This window comes from the organism of the source record quoted next, unplaced genomic scaffold (genome assembly GCF_019419815.1).
Source record: "Pyrus x bretschneideri cultivar Hongxiangsu unplaced genomic scaffold, Pyrus_bretschneideri_v1 Contig121, whole genome shotgun sequence".
NCBI lineage: Eukaryota > Viridiplantae > Streptophyta > Magnoliopsida > Rosales > Rosaceae > Pyrus > Pyrus x bretschneideri.
The window spans coordinates 96,063-112,487 of NW_025999415.1; the positions used below are offsets into that span (position 1 = coordinate 96,063).

The 16,425-nt window shown below is 38.9% G+C and overlaps 4 protein-coding genes across 5 annotated transcripts; 1 reads left to right on the top strand and 3 right to left on the bottom strand.

Annotated features, from left to right (window-relative positions):
* Positions 1-25: 25 nt before the first annotated feature.
* LOC103936665 lies at positions 26-1,774 on the bottom strand. Its single transcript, XM_009346512.3, has 2 exons — positions 718-1,774; positions 26-631 (listed from the first exon to the last, which is right to left on the bottom strand). The coding sequence occupies exons 1-2, from the start codon at positions 1,772-1,774 to the stop codon at positions 546-548; spliced, it is 1,143 nt and encodes a 380-aa protein (XP_009344787.2). The 3' UTR covers positions 26-545.
* Positions 1,775-4,169: 2,395 nt separating this feature from the next.
* LOC103936663 (charged multivesicular body protein 7) lies at positions 4,170-6,887 on the bottom strand. 2 transcript variants are annotated; one of them, XM_048578506.1, is made up of 7 exons: positions 6,440-6,887; positions 6,208-6,343; positions 5,925-6,107; positions 5,645-5,775; positions 4,995-5,163; positions 4,749-4,878; positions 4,170-4,648 (listed from the first exon to the last, which is right to left on the bottom strand). In XM_048578506.1, exons 1-7 carry the CDS (start codon positions 6,730-6,732, stop codon positions 4,362-4,364), a joined length of 1,329 nt encoding a protein of 442 aa, XP_048434463.1. In that variant the 5' UTR covers positions 6,733-6,887; the 3' UTR covers positions 4,170-4,361. The 2 variants fall into 2 exon arrangements, with proteins under 2 accessions (XP_048434463.1, XP_009344786.2); XM_009346511.3 differs by having other exon boundaries at positions 6,208-6,378; positions 6,472-6,883.
* Positions 6,888-7,948: 1,061 nt separating this feature from the next.
* Positions 7,949-14,813, bottom strand: LOC103953065 (meiosis-specific protein ASY3-like; the record flags this gene model as incomplete). The annotated part of the gene is made up of 10 exons (XM_009364787.2): positions 7,949-8,417; positions 8,913-9,004; positions 9,487-9,621; positions 10,717-10,775; positions 10,854-11,003; positions 11,103-11,166; positions 11,527-11,680; positions 11,784-13,412; positions 13,889-13,960; positions 14,646-14,813. Coding segments are annotated over 10 exons (2,595 nt in total), but the record flags the coding sequence as incomplete, so codon positions are not given.
* A 744-nt stretch (positions 14,814-15,557) lies between these two features.
* Positions 15,558-16,025, top strand: LOC103953130. Its single transcript, XM_009364865.2, has one exon. It carries the CDS (start codon positions 15,558-15,560, stop codon positions 16,023-16,025), a length of 468 nt encoding a protein of 155 aa, XP_009363140.2.
* The last annotated feature ends 400 nt before the right edge of the window (positions 16,026-16,425 follow it).

Below are 16,425 nucleotides of genomic sequence, written 5' to 3' on the forward strand. Positions count from 1 at the left end.
CAACATTTTTGGACAATAATAGGACTATGCAGAGAGGAGAAAATTTTTGGATACATGTTGCATAACTAATACAATATCGATGCCAAACCTATTTAGGATATACACTTAATCAAACCAATATCCAATTGGAAACTGAAACTTCCAAATCTTTCATACACGATAAACATAATCAAGCGTGTTTCTAAGTCTACCATGATGAGACAATCATTGATCGTGTCGTATTTACAATGTGGAGAAGCTGCAGAGGTACGAACGAAAGATAGTGAACTCGATACAGATGAAGGAGCGTCAATCATAAATTCCGACACTCACAGGGAAAATGTACCCGAAAGGCAGAAGAAAGAAAAATGTGCTTAGCGGAAAGGCTACTACTATACTATCACTATGTTCAATCCCCAAACTGGGAACTCTCCCTCCGGACCCGAAATGCCTCATTGTTCTGTTCTGTACTCAAACATAAGTGTCAGGACTCAGGAGTAAACTAAATACCTATAAGAAATCAAAACTGAGATAATAGACGATTTTTTGTGAATGAGTCAGCTAGCTCAGCTTCCTGGTCGTGATGTGGATGCCAGTGCCACTGCCTGCGCCCAGACCTTGAGTCGAGCCTTGACTTCCCGTGGGTCGTCACCTGAAGCGAGACATTTAGTACTTGGGATGATGCAGTTTAGAACTAAAATTTTTAAAAAGAAGCAACTCGAGGTCTGGCATACATACCAGGGCTGGAGATGCGCCAGTTAGCAATGGGGGAGTTGGCACCGCTACTGCAGGTAGTGTTCGTGTCGAGGGTGGAGGCGGAGCGAGAAAGACGGGAGGGCGTCTCGTGCAGCATCTGGTGGTGCTCCAACTCAAATCCAAGATCTCTGCAAGCCTTTACTTCGTCCAAGTCCATGCAGAGGGACCTCCTCCCTCCCTTGGGCCTGGTTATGACCACCACCCCTGTACCTGGACCACTAGTGCCGCCCTGATCACTCTCCCCGCTAAAGCTGTGATAATGATCAAGCTGCTGCTGATGATTACTAATATTGCACATCCTCATCATCATCATTTTCATGCTCTCCGTATTGTCCTCCTCCTCGTCATTTTCATCTTTCTTCGTAGCAAGGGTTCCTCTGTCTGGTGATGCCGATAGCCATGAGTGTCGGTTCCTCACGATTCTCCTCCTACTTGTCCTCCTCCTGCTCCTCTTGGGATGGTGGCTCGTTGCTGTTTGATCTTCATTCTCGCTGGCATACTCTTTGACCAAAAAGGGATTGGGATGTTTATAACTGAACAGTTGGCCCGGAGCAGCAGCAGCAGCCTGTGTCCGCCTTCGCCTTGGGGGTGTTGCGGGAAGCGAGTAGCATCCGGGTTCCCCGTCGGAGTCGGATGAGAGGCCAGCTTCTGGTAGGACTTGTTTGGGCCGTTTGTGATAGGATGTGTCGTCCTCCTCGTCGTCTACATAGCCATCGTCAAGGGTTTCGATGGACAAGAGTGACATTTGCATAGTCATGCCTTGTTGCCGGGCATGGGTTTGATCTTGATGCTGTTGGCCTTGGTGGTAGTAGTCGAGGGCGTAGGTAGCAACCTCCTCCTCATCAGCAATAATAATGTCTTGGTCGTCATCATAGTCGTAATAGGTGGAACTCCGACTCCGAGTGCACATGGAAAGCCTGGACAAGTTGTGGGGATGGGAATAATGATGATCATACCCCTCATCGGTATCACCGTCGTCATACTCGTCTTCCTGCATGGAGATGCAAGAGCGGATGGTCATACTCTCATCCGACGCCATTTGATATATATATGTGTGTGTGTGTGTGTGTGTGTCAGTCTGTCTTGACTCTCCGCTCCGGACTTCCTCTTCCTCCGCTGCCGCTGGCGAGGTAAAGCGTTTAAGGAATGGATAGCTAGCTAGTGGTGGTAGCTGTTGAGTAGTAGTGAAAAGAAGAAGAAGAAGAAGATGAATTGATGATTGAGGCGTTGAGTTGAGCAGAGTTGGTTGATGGTAAGAAGAAGAAGGTAAAGGTGTGGTCCATGATCATTATATTTATATCCATAATCCAACCCCACCTAGTCCTCATCTCATCTTTACCCTATTTCCTCTTTTTTCTAATACCTTTACGTCTCACTCAGTTAATCCCTGCAATGCCCTCCCCCTTTATACGATTCTACTACTAATTTTGGAGCACTTGCCATATGCGATACCACAAACAAGTTTCCTTCCCACGGTGGTGCTGGGTCCCTTGTGTATAATCTTCTTTATATAAAATACGACTGCTTTTCTCTTTTCATATTTTATATAATAAAAAAAATAACATTAAATCGTAATGTTAAATAACATTTTGTTTCGATTTGTAAGTTTAAGTTTAAGTTGAGTGTAAAAAAGATAATTCATTTTAAAATTTAAGTTAAATGTAGAAAAAGATTATGTAAGTTTAAATAAAATTTTCGTTTTTTTGAGTTTTTTTATAAAATGAATGTTTCCATGTTTTTGATAACATATAAAATTGCTGGGTAATGGGTATTTATGTTGAAAAGAGTCGTTGATATATGGCATGTGATGTAATATGCAAAACCGCGTTTGAGAAGGACGCGAGACACCTGTCCGCGTTTTCACTAACATGGAAGAAAACAAGTGGTTGTGGGGTCCGTACGAATGATGGATGGTTTTATGGATGTCCAACACCTCCTCCCTCCTCCGCCTCAAATTAATACCAAATTTGGCCCATTTGTGGCCCATTTGTCCATCAACCACCACTCGCAGTCACAGAGAGACAGGTGGCAGGCAGGCAGGCACGGTGGTCAAACCTCATCCCCACAAGTGCCCTCTCAAGTTCTAACCAAGGGAAATTTTTTAGTAAACATTGCATCATAAGTCATTATAAATAGAAGAAAATTTTATTTTTTAAACATCCCTCCACTTGCATAATAAAATATATTGTGCTACTCCATGTTCTGAGCATAATGAAAAATCTCTACTAACTATGACCACCATTCTATTTCTACATTGCTTTCAGAGGCAGAGGCAAAGGCAGCGTATCTATTTATCCATTAACACTAATTTAATTATCATTCAATATGATTTCTTGAGCAAGAAAACCCTAACCGTATGAATTTGGAATTTTGGAGGGAGGGAAACTAGTAAAACCTTATGTGTTAAAAGGAAATTATTACTGATACTTTAAATATCTTATTTAATATTCTAAATTTTCTAAAATTAAAATAAAAAATACACTTACTGACAATGTAGAATAAAATTTTCGAAGTACTAATAAGAATTCTTTAATTAAATAACTCAGCTTATATTTTAATAAAAAAAAAAAACACTCAGCTTAATATTATTATAACTGCCGTTAACCGACCGTTGATTATTCGTCATCGTTCATATCCAATTCCTTGCTTTGACCGATCGCCTTCTCAATTCTGATTGCAAACGACAGCTCCAGGCTACAGCTGCTACTGCTCGGTCATCTGATCTGATTATGTCCCCATCGGATCGAAGTGGAGAGAGTTTCCCGTTTCCTACGCTACACGTGTCCCATGCATGCATATATCATGATCCCTATCCCGGGAAAGAATCCTCTCTTGATCCTTAACTCTTAATCCACCAAATCAGGAAATTTGTATTGTTGAAATTTGATCGAACGGCTAAAGTTATTATAACTTTTAAAATGGGCTCTTATTTATAAATGTTTGATCAAATTTCAACGACACGAATTCCCTGATTTGATAGATTAAGAGGAAAGGATCCGAAGAGAATCCTTAAGTGTGTTGACGAGAGGCCGCCTCCACCTCCAGACTAACAAAGACCTTATATTCTACTGCTCATCACCTTATGAGTTTGATACATAATCATTATCATTGCTTGAGTGTGATTTAATCGTTGTGTCCAAGATAAAAAATAAAAATAAAAACAAATGAAAACTAGAGGATAGGAAGAACAGGTGTGCATTTGCTAAAACCCAAAGAACATGGAGTAAGGAGGGTCATTTTTGGAGGGATTGGATCCGAAGCAAAGGTCCCAATTTCCGTTCTTAAAGTTTTATTGCGGATCACAATTTTCAATTTTTGAGTTTTTTTAAATGTTTTGTATTCAGAATTTTTCAGCTAAAAGAATTGAAGGGCCGAATAAAAAGTTCCAATCAAAATTGCACCTCTAGGCAGTAGGCAGGTCACAGGACATAGAATGATAGAATCAAAGAAACTATGGAACAAATGAAAGTCGTCCATTTACAAAATTGACCCAATCCGTCATTCACTGGGTTAATTTTGATATTCTTGACAATGGCTATTACAAGGTTTTTACTACTTATGTACAAATAGTGTACAAGGAATTAGTAAAGTAATACTCACCAGTTGATTCTGCCATGTGGGAAATCTTAGGCAGTTTGAAGCTCAGACCTCTCTGTTTTCTTGTTTCTCTTTGTTTCAGCAGTGCCCTCCTCAACTGCTGGTATCCTTGCTTGACCATCATCTACAAGCTTGAGATTATATAAAGAGTCTATCAATGAATCAGCTGAGTCTGAAGCCTCTGTTTTCCCCGCGCTGTTAACCCTGCTGCTCAGGTTTGGTTCGTGAAGGTTTTCACGTCCCATATCGAGCTCTAATTTCTTCAACTCCTCATCAATGCTTTCTTCATCATTGACTGTGTAAAGGGAAGTTGCTTCTGCAAAAGCCAAATACATCAGATACGATATTAAATACCAAACGCATTCCTGACAATTCAACCACTGCTTAATTTATTTTAACTCAAGAAGAGAAATTACCTAGAACATTTTCTATTTCCTTTTGTGTATCAATGCATTCCTCTATTTCTTGTAAGCTATGCTGGACTTCTTCCACACTAATCTTATTTTCCTTTATAGCTTGAGCTCCAATTTGAATGGCTTCAGAAACCTGCCAACAAGCCAAAATGGATCAGCTTACTAAAGATTCCCCCATTTCAAAAATTATTCAATTGCTTCAATTATTTACGCACTAATACATAAGATTATCTTCACTCCTACAATTACCTTCTTCGTTGATTCGGCACTTGCAATAACATCAAGGACTTCCTCCACTCTATTCAAGAGAGCTGCACATTTTTCCCTACTCTCATTGGCTAACTTTAATTCCCTTGCATGCCTCAGCGCTGCTTTCTTGTTTCCAGATTTCAAACAAGCTAATGCTGATTTTCGTGACCTACACATAAAATAAAACACACTCAATCACTAGGACAAACACACTTGTTTTTATCCACATAAGAAAACAGATATAAATCAAGGGAGCATAGAAGACGACAATTATAACGTAGATCTTTAACAGTTCTGCACCCAACATTTCTATAAAAAACAAATCCATTCTAATTGTCCATGGTTACTAATGTTGACGGAACTTTCCAACCAGCTGGCACAAGCCAGAGATATCAAATAAGTCAAGAAATGATGAGCCAAGGTAATGATAACATAAATATTATCATGATACAGCAGAGGCAATCTCTGTAACAGTTCACATAAGCCCATTTGTTTATAAGTGATTTGAGCTACCGTAGATGTCATCATGTCACACAATGCCATTAACTGAGAAATGAGTGAGTATGTTGATTGAGCTCTATGAAAAGATGGTCTCAGATTCTCCAACAAGAAAGTCAGAAAGTAGAGTATTAAGAGTGAGAAAAAGTTACGTTTCATAACGTTGGTCAATCACATGAAGTTGCTGTTGAAGCTTTTCTGTTGTCCAAATCAAGTGCAGAACATCACAATCTAGACTTGAAATACTCGGAAGGGAAGATGCTGAAAGGGAAAGTTTCACACCCTGCAAAAGAAGAAAGCCACAAACAAAACAAATCTCAATTTACGTGATCATATGAGAAATGATTTTCAAAGCTGAAGGAAACAAATCCATTGTGCATAATTACAAAGAAATAGGATAGAAGAATGACAAGTAGTACTCGTACTACCTACCTCTATGAGGTCTCCCTTGGAAAGAGAGAGATAGCGTGCCTTGGCTTGCGCTACCAAGTGAGACAAGACCGCGGAAGCTTCATCGGGTCCTCCACATAAGTCCTGTAACCTCTTCATGGTGATGACGCATGAAGAAGTCCAATGGCATTCAGATAAAAGCTTCACAACTTGAGCAGCTTTATCCTATACATTCACAACCAACAAAACCCCTATCAAATGACCAAGAATAAGAAGTTAAAACCAAAGTGATGGCGATGGAGATGGAGAAGAGAAAAATGAATGCCTTCAAAAGTGAGGTAAGGATGAGACGATCTTGGGACATAAGAAGCTCCGGAGTGGTCCTGAGCATTGCCATGGAATTGGAAAGTCTGCTGAAAATCTGGAAGAGACGCCCTGCAGTGGGGTCCACAAGATCCACACTGAGAACAACCTCACCTTCATTATACATTTCAAACTGAAATAACAAACAAACAAGAAATCAAGAAAATGTTGATGTTCCTAATCCTAGTCAGTACCCAAAACATGCATAGATGATAGGGAGGGATACCAGAACTGTGGGGAGGCAGAGAGGGGCGAGGCCTCCTCGATTGAACCAGTGGGTATTGAGGCGAGAGGGGGAAATGAAGAAAACGCCCAATTGGCGAGCGACGCAGAGGATTAAATCTCTCCAGAAGAGATAAACGGGTTCCCAATCGGATCTCTGCCCGCTAAACGCCTTGAATCGGGCTCTCGTCATCACTTGGTCGTCCCAATCGCCCACTGCTTTCCCTATCAACTCCCTCACTCTCTCACTCTCGCTCTCTTCCATTTTTCGACTGTCCACTGCTTCCTTCCCAGTTTTAATTTCAATTTCAATTTCTAAACCCCAACCAAATTCAAATAATCAACTCAACTCTAACCCCCAATCTAATGAAGATGGTGTGTCGTCGGCCTCCATTACGCTGTCGTCTCGTTGCCCGTCTCCCAGTTTGTGATCTTGGCCCATTTACTTATAATGATTTAGCCCAATCCATTGTCCATTATCTATTAGCTAGCTCGAGCTTCACGCTTCTAAGCATTGAAGATAATAAAGGACAGTTAAAACTAATGCTATACTTCAAAGATTACACGGTGGTGGTTAAGGACAAGTTGAAATGTCTCTGTGAGTTTTTTCGGTACCCAGAAAAATGAATTGTCGTAGCGAATTCACCAATTGTTCCCTTTCTAAAAGATAAGTAAAGAAAAAAAAAAGTTTGAAAATATTTATATGTATCAAGGAACTTAGGGCGAATGTGGAGAAGACGAAGGCCTCGTATATGGACATCTGTTATGTAATGTATTTAGCCTAAGTTCTTATTCTCTCTGTCTTACCTTATGTTATTTGAAATGTTTGTTTTATATTTTGGTGACCAATTGATAAAAAAAAACAAAAACAAAGAGAAACCAAAAAATAGGTGAAACGTGGCACAACATGTAAAATTCATAGAAGTTTAGATTTGGAAATAAAGAGGGAAGAATGAGCTGACATCAAACAATTAACTTATGTTTTTTGTTATCATAGAATTTGCAAGTATTTGTGCACATTAAGTTAATAGGGGCAATTTTTATTTTTTCATTCGACCTTTTTACGCTAAGAAGTGGATTAATAAATTAGTTTTGAACTCGTCATTTATAAAATTTAAACCTCATACATCTTACTCACAAGTAGGAGGAAAGAGGTAAACTACCATGCTCAAATATCAAGGACCATTTGATTTGAGCATTTTATAACACTATACTAGTCATATACGCACATGTTACACATTTGTAATTTAAATTTGTCTATTATTTGTTATAAAAATCTTTTTATCACTTCTTTGGAAAAAAAAAAAATTGGGCGTGAAACTTTGAAGAAGGGGTTAAGGGGGTGCTTTGAAGTGGGGAGACGTGGGTTTAAAGACAAAAACTCCTCCATTTTTCATTTTATTTTTAAAATAGAATACATGACATTTGAGGTTCATGTAAAAAACTGAAATTTTAAGTGGTATGTAATTACTAAATTGCCATGTCTTTTAATTTTGTTTGGCTTTAATAAGAAAGTTATAATAGTATTTTCATGAAGTTATAATTGACAATCAGAGTTCTATCAGGTAAGATGAATTGTCAAATCTAGTTTTGACCAAACACCAGCTCTTTCAAGGGAGGAGAAAGTCATTGTATTAGGTGATTAGTCTCAATTTCCTGTGAACGAACCGAAGAAATCCGGCCGTCTCTCTTGCTTTCCTTCCCGTACTCCTGCTCTATGCTTTTACTACATCATATTCATTCTTCAACTGTGTATATTCATGCGTTACATGAAATCACATTTAACGGAGGATGGGATAATTCGTACCAAGCTTCGGGTCTGGGGCTATCTGGTTCTAAATCTCTGTGTGGTGAGCTGAGCTGTACGCAGTTTGTGTATCAACTTAGAATGCCCTCTTTTAAACACAATGCCAGTTCGTGTTTCAACTGGAGCATCTTTCCACGCGCCATCTGCATTTAGTGAGACAATAAGTTAGCTATACCAGATGCCTACGCATTATCCCAAATAAAAAGAGCTAGATGAGATGACAGGCTGATTATTACAAAATGACAATTTTTTTAAACATCTTCAAGTTCTTAACCCAACTACGAAGTCCATGATTCCAGTCAGTGAATGACACCTGCAGGATTTCTTTCTAGGGAATTTAGAAGATAAATCCCTGCTAGATGAGAGTCCAAGATTGAGAGGATTTCGTAGGTCCTGTTTTTCTCACGAGGTCTATTGAGTGACACGCACTGAAAAGTGTATATTATGCTGCTGGAAGTGATCTAATAGCTAGTTAGATATATACACAAAATATATGCCGCACCAACTTATCGTAAGTTTATAACTATATAGCTATGTACTTACAACCAAGGCAAAACCAACATGCAACACAGCTACATTACGCAAATAATTGCACGAAACTCCATAATAAATATTACATAGATAGAAGGAAAACTTGCCTTTTGGGTGACTTGGATTCTTCTTTGGGCATCATTGAATTGGGCCTCAATTGCTTCTTCCACTTGCACGAGAAGCTTTCTGTGTGATGCTTCTGTAAGTGAAACAGAATCAAAAGAGTGTACCAGGATTTGGGATGTTGTTTGTTTGCAATGAGAGTACAAACACTTTTAGCTCATCTAAAAAGGCCTTTTACAGTACGGTCTGGGTTCAACATCAATGATTTTTGCTGTATAACATAATGTGGCCACGCAAACAGAGTTCTAGCTGCTTATTTAGTTCATCATTATCATCCCAATAAATGCTGGATTTGTGTTAACGCATGTAGTCTATATAAGCATAGGATGCATGGAACTTTAATGTATCTAGTCAGCATTCAAAGACTCCTGTGACTATGAGATGTCACCATATTAAACTATCATCAGGAGGCTTTAATATCTATTATTTAGCTTGTTGAAAGTATAATTTATCGGCAGAATCATGATTGACATGATATAACACCTATACAAACACATTTCAGTAATGAATTGACACAAAGACAATACAAATATAATAAATGTAGAGAAGCTGCCATACTTTGCTTATCAACAGTTCCCTTAAACTCTGTCAGGTACACTTCCAGCCCTTCAAGTGTGCTCCTGCATTCCTGAAGATGCTGATTGACTTGTTCCTTGAACTTGTCATAAATCACTTTCAATTGTTCTTGTTGCTCTGCATAAAAAAAGGTGGGTTTTCAGGCATAGCTTCAACGAGAAGAAAATCCCAATTCCAAGTGCATGCAGGCTAAACTGATTATATACTTGTGATTTCCATGAAGCCCTCCCTCCAAGAAGAAAATATGGAGTGTGATTTTCAACAAAAAAAGTACCCAGTGTAGATCAGGGATTTCCAATATATTAAATGTTAAAAAGCTAGAGCGTCCAATCTAAAAACCAATATAATGTTTGATGTGAGATTCTTTATTCTCAAAACCACACAAACCCCGACCCCCCCCCCCCCCCCCCAACACCCCCCCCCAAAAAAAAAAAAAAAAAAAAAAACCACCCCCCACAAACACGTGGTGATGTGGAACATATGTGGCCAAATTGGACTAGATGAATTGCTGTTTTGATTTTTGATACCATGTTAAGCTGGACCACCCAACCAAAACCAGTTACCAATTGAAAGGGAGGCCTAGGATTTACATATTACAATGAAAGGCTTAGAACGTTTGATGCCAGACTTCATATTCTCAACAATAAACAATTTAAAACATGTCACCATTAAAACAAGCTAGTTCTGTTACCTATTATGATATTGGCATATCATATAATCCTATAGCCAAACAAACTACCTCATGGCATAGGGGATAACCTATTATGATATTGGTATATCATTTATTCCTATAGCCAAACAAACAAACTCATGAATTAGGGGATAAAAGGAAAAAATTCCCCAGTAGAACTTGCAAAATCACCCAGTGCAGGTGAGTATTACAAAAAAGCCAGCAAATTAATTTTCAGGAACTAATCACATGATAGAACACACTAAAGGAAGGGTGACTATGATCGATGATATAAGTGATTACCCAGATACATTTAAATCTAACAATAACTCTTTTCACATATGTCATAAATATCTGTCAGGAGTGGGTACAGTTCAGCTTGATCAAACCACCCTTAAACAGAAAAGTGGAAGGACATAAGTATTTGGAGATGGAAACATATTTTTAATATTCGTTACTTATAAGATTCAAATTACTCAATCCAAAACATAATAATTATAATAATAATAAACTGAAAATATCAGAAATACAACTTTTACAACCTTCAAACCTTGATTCCAGCCCTTTTCTCTTTGATTTACTGAGGTTTGTGAGCTTCCCTCTGAAAATCATCCAAAACATCTAAGAAATTGTTGAAATTAATAGAGAAACCTCAAACCTGTCAGTTGAAAGTACCTACATGTCTGTTTGAATCTGAGAGTCAACGGTTTGCAGCTGCATATGTACCTCCGCAGCAACAGACATTAAAATTTCAAAGGATTTCCTATTAGTTGCTGACTTCATTTTGGCTTTAAGTTTTTCTAATTCCAATGTAAACAATTCAACAGCCCTGAAACATTATCATGCGCAACACATAAATCACAAACGGGTAGCAAGTATAACTGCACCAAATCACACATAACAACACAAAGAACAGAGAGGAGAAAACCTAGCCAGTCCATCCACTAGATTAGGCTCTGAAGGTTCCTCTATCCAGTTATCTTCTTCAGTCCCTGCAACATCAAAATGTTAATGCATATTAAGAGAGGGTGAGGTAGCTGAAAGCTTTAAATGAATAAATGTGTTGCTTTGTGGCAGCAGAGTCTCTCCTGTACAAAGTTGGAATATAGTTTTTCAGCATTACTAATTTCAGGAGGGAATGTATATTTTTCTAAGAAACCTACAGAACAGTTAGATAACTGAAGTGGCTATCATTCTTCCGCAGGGCAGGGGAGGGGGAAAGAAACATATGGCAGCTTCCTACATCATACAATTAAAATCAATTGTATTCTAAAGGTGCTTAATCAATCAAGCATGCTTAAGTTAAAAATGCATTTATCCTACAATATAGATAAGGGTCTGGGTGAACATACAGTCACATCCTTGGATAATAGGAGAACCTTCTCCACAACTCCTCAAGTCCCCCTCTTCAGATGATGATGAAAGAAGGCCATCTTCTGCAGCATTTTCTTCCATATCCGGTGTTGTTTTTCTCAATGGTGAATCCTTGAGTTCCTCTACAGCATCCTGAAGTTCAATAAGGAAAGACAGAAGGCAGAAACAAAATACTAATCAAAGAATGGTATACTGTGAAACTATCTTATCAGAACCATTCAATAACAAAGGATACAGAAGAATTTGCTTTTTCATTATCACAACAATCTTGTTTTGGAGTCCAGAAAGTACTGAAACTTCGAATGTCTCCCACAGTAAATCTCCTCTCTGTTACAGCAGGACTACTAGCATCTACCATTTGGCCTGAGTTTGGGATTGAGCTAGGGGAAGAACTTGATGTGGGTGTTTTAATTCCAAATGTGGGACTCAGATCATCTGCTTCTGGACTAGTAGCTTTCTTCAAGCTTGGATTGCCATTGTCTTCCTGGTAGTCGTTATTTGCGGGAGTGACAAAATCTGCCTTAAATTTCTTGTATTTGAGTGGTGATTGGCAGATTTCCTGCTCTTGAATATTTTTTTCCAGTTCATGATACTCTCTTTTATTCTCATGTTGAGAACCATGAGAATCTACTATTTTCTTGCCTACAGAACTATTTTGCTTGGCAGGTGATTGTGGCTTACTCCTAATAATCTCTTTCTGAGTCTTAGTTGATTTATCCTTTTCAGGAAGGCAGATCCCATGGGACTCAGTTCTGAAACTTTTGACCTCTGTCTTCTTCCGCATAGACTTTGAGGATCCACCACCAGAAGAGCCATGTAGCTTCCCATCGCATTCTTGTTCGAAGGAAAATATGTTGTTCTCTTGCTGTTTCAGTTTGTAACCAGAGGATGGACCATTTTTTGTACTTGTCTGCTGTTTTTTCGTTGGACCTCTCTTTCGGCTCAATGAACGAGTCACAGGTCTCCTGACAATATTATCAGGACTTTCAGAATCCATTTCTATAGTATCTGAATTTTGCTGGGGTTTGATAAATGCATCACCCTTGTCATCATACTTTTGCTCTGGTATATGCTTAGGCTTGACAACTGTGGAACCCATTTGATCAAATTCCGGCTGTGGATTTATACTATCACCAACCTCAGGAGGCTGAGATTTGGAATGCTCATCAGGTGAAGAAACAGTTCCCAATATCTCCCAAAGCTTCCTTCTGAGAGTTTCAGTTCTCCTGCTTTCTGTTGCATCTGTTTTATCCACTGTCACCTCCTTGTCTGTTGCATCTGTTTTATCAACTGGTGAATCGTTATCCATCATTACAACTTCCTGTGCAATCACAAATGTGAAATCCTGAAGTTCCACTGATCCATCCTTCACTCCCCTCTTTCTGTAGCTAACTCCATCAAAGTTCTTCTGCTTCTTACCGTCAGACTGGAAAAAGGAAGTCTGGTTTGCGAAAAACTGAACAGAATTTGTAACTGGTGCATTCGTTGTTCCATCACATTTGGACTGCTTCCCACTACAAGATGGCAAATCAGAAGACTGTTTTGCATGAAGAGGGGGATCTGAAGTACGCATTTTCTCGTGGAATGATGCAGTACTAATCAATGGGGAATTCACCTGCTCTGGATCCCTAGCTTGTTTTATTTTCTTGGCAGCTGTGACATCTTGCTCCTTGCTTATTTCCTCCGTGGTATTGCCTAAATTAGATGTTCTCCTTTCTGCATTTGGCACCACAGGTTCACCTACCTTGGTGACTCCAGACTTTTTCTTGGTTGATGGGTCTACCACAACTCCAATCGATATCTTTCTCGATTGGCTAGATGGATGATTAATGCTTCCAAAACTCCTACAATTGCTTTTTTGGTCCTGAAACGTATTTGGTGAGGGATTAAGCATATAATTTTTGTTTGTTTTCAATATCGACTAAAATTTCCAAGGATTCTAATTCTTTGGGGATCGCAAATCCCAATTGCACTCTACCATCCTGTTTCCTTTATCTATATTATAAGATGTATATCCAATAAACCATCAAGCAAAAGGGGGAAAGACATATCAGGTGAAACAACATTTTCAGATTGAGCAACTCAGTCATGCATAACATGCAAATAATTTATTAAACAAAGTAAAACCAAAATGGCAACATGAACAACTCAGTGACACAGATGTTAACAATTAACAGATGGTAATCATGAGTAAATGATAGCATATATATAATGAGATTCATGAAAGATTATGCACCAAGTACCAAATAAGATGATGAACACGAAAAAATTAATTGGAAATTTTAAAGAAACTCAGTCGTTAGCTATATAACTAGGACATATTCAAATGTTAGTACTTACATCCCGTAAGTATTGCAGTGAATCCACCTCCATTGTTTGAGAACAAAGAAGCAGCAAAACTGCAGCTGTGACCTGGACAGTAAACTAAGCAATTTAGTTCGAAAAACAAAGAGAGTTGCGTAAGAGGAGGGGCAGGGCAAGGCAGATAGAAAGCTAATATTCTTTGCTGATGAAGAAAAAAAGTGTGAAATGAATCTAAAAGAAATTCAATATCATGATAATTCATTTCAGACCATACACAGAGAACCAAGATGGATGGGTAACTTTATTACATAGTTTAGGGTTTCAAAGTTTCTAAAGGAGTGTAAAAGGCACGCACAAAAGTAAAGAGGGATTTACTATTTCTTCATGATTTCTTATCCTAAATTCCTAATTAAACAGAGTTTGTAGCACCCAAGATAAAGCTAAGGCTCTACAATTTCGAATTCGTCAACCAACACGAAAAAAATCAGTAATTGGTAAATATTCACCAAGTAAAGTATTTCATTGGAATTAGACGATGGTGATACGAAATAAACCCCAATTCACCGAAAATTAACTTTCAGGCGCTCACAACCTTGATGAATTGCAGATTTAGGTTCTGAATCTCAGAGATCAGATGACACACCACACCATACCAGACCAGGAAAATGTAAGAATGTGAGAAATTCAAACAATGAAATTAAACAAGTGAAAATCGGAGTTCAAAATCTCATAACCAGAAACTAAATGGAAGAAAATGAAAATTTAAAAAACAAAAGCATAGTAAATAGCCTACTGCTTGTTGAGCGTTGATGATCGATGACCTCCAGCTTTCAACTTTCACAATCCAATTTTTTTGCCGACGGTGAATCAGAGAGAGAGACGCAGAACAATGAAAAATGTATGAAAATACACGGCGGGAAATACACGTGAGTTTTTCTCCTGGCGCCTGACCGGCTCTATTTTATTCCAGAAGTGTATTGCGCAGTCACTTTAAACTCAGTTGGCGATAGTACCCCTGCCCATGTTGGATATAGGTCCGTTGGGTCGCTTGGGTTTCGATATTGGGCTATCTGTAGCTTCATGGACCAGCTTCTCTATTTTGAATTCTCTCTTCAGACTTCAGAGTATCCTTTTCTTACGTGCAAAAAAATTTAATGGACCCTATAATATTTTAACCTGTTATAGTTATTTGGTGATATATAACTTATATTACTCGATAAGTGTTAAGAGATGGGCTCAACTTATTCTTTAGGGGTCTCGCGTAGGGCTGGACATGGACCAGGTCAAATCTAATTTTGAAGGAATCGGATCAGATCGGAGTTTAAAAGAAAGGAAAACTAATGAAAAGGGTTTTAAAACTTTGAGTTTTAACGATAAGGACAAAATAAAGTGTAAAGTGAATAGTATCAGGTTTGACTTTTTAGTGTAAAAAATGTGATTTTTCATTAAAGTGAATAGTACTCCGAGCTTTTCTTTAAAACTCCCTTAAAAGAAATGGGACGGGTCAAGGTGGGTACATCATATTTCATTACAGGAATCAAATCAAACTTGGGCCGATCCGGGTCGGGTCCAAGGGTCCTTTGTTTTTTATTTTTTATTTTTTTTTTATTATTTTTTTTTTCAAAACCACCACAAAAAGGAATGAGGACTTTGTCTTTCAAATTTGTCTCCGTCGCTTTCAAACTCTCCCTCCAGAACCACCGCCATGCTGCCTTCGTCGCCGTGCCACAGCTTCTCCGACTCACTAATGGAAGAGAACATCGAAATCGTTAAGGCCTTAATCGCCATGCAGCATTTCCTCATCTCCCAAACCATCAGCGTCGAAAAGCTCATTCGAGCTCAAAATCTCATGCAATCCGTCATGAAATGTCTCGAGAAAGAGTGTTACCAGATTTTGTTCGCCAATCGGGAGTATTTAGACCTCAAAACAGTCTCGAACCGGTCCTCCAAAGCCTCGACTAGGACTAGCGTATTAGATCAAGATTCCGAGTCGAAGGACGAGTCGGTGGACCACATCTCTTGGGTCGCGATGTTTGATTTGAAATCCATTGTCGATTGCATGATCGCATTCGAATACGGCAAAGAGTGCGTGAGAATTTACAACATCATCAGAAAATCGATCTTCAACGAAAGCCTTTACCTCATCGGCATCGAGAAGATGACACTCTCATAGGTTCAGAAGATGGACTGGAACATTCTAGAGACAAAGATCAAGAACTGGTTAACCCAGTTGGGATTAAGAACTTGAAGAAGAGGAGGAAGAAGAAGAAGAAGAAGAAGAAGAAGAAGGTTTGGGGATAGAGATTGTGGGAGATAGAGAGGCAGCTGAGACTGAGAGAGTGAATTTTGGAACCTTGGACTCAGGTAGAAACTAGGGTTGAAACCAACAGTTGAGATTAGATGATAGGTTATCATTAAATCTTGGCTGTTCATTATAATTAGAAACGAGTCGGTTCGGGTACTCGTTTTTCTAAGTATCTGGACTTGGCCCGCCTCGTAAATGAAAAGGGCATGGCCCGCCCTACCTGATTGTTCCCTAGAACCAACCCGTACCCGTCCCAAATCGTGATTAC

What these genes read in the sequence shown, in the direction of transcription:
- LOC103936663 (XM_009346511.3), bottom strand. Translation starts at nt 6,732, where the DNA reads ATGGAAGAGAGCGAGAGTGAGAGAGTGAGGGAGTTGATAGGGAAAGCA. An exon ending in TCTGCCTCCCCACAGTTCTG is followed by an intron (nt 6,379 to 6,471) that starts GTATCCCTCCCT and finishes TTGTTATTTCAG; the next exon opens with TTTGAAATGTATAATGAAGG. An exon ending in GTGCCGAATCAACGAAGAAG is followed by an intron (nt 4,879 to 4,994) that starts GTAATTGTAGGA and finishes GCTTGTTGGCAG; the next exon opens with GTTTCTGAAGCCATTCAAAT.
- LOC103953130 (XM_009364865.2), top strand. Translation starts at nt 15,558, where the DNA reads ATGCTGCCTTCGTCGCCGTGCCACAGCTTCTCCGACTCACTAATGGAA.
- LOC103936665 (XM_009346512.3), bottom strand. Translation starts at nt 1,774, where the DNA reads ATGGCGTCGGATGAGAGTATGACCATCCGCTCTTGCATCTCCATGCAG. An exon ending in CTGGCGCATCTCCAGCCCTG is followed by an intron (nt 632 to 717) that starts GTATGTATGCCA and finishes GTCTCGCTTCAG; the next exon opens with GTGACGACCCACGGGAAGTC.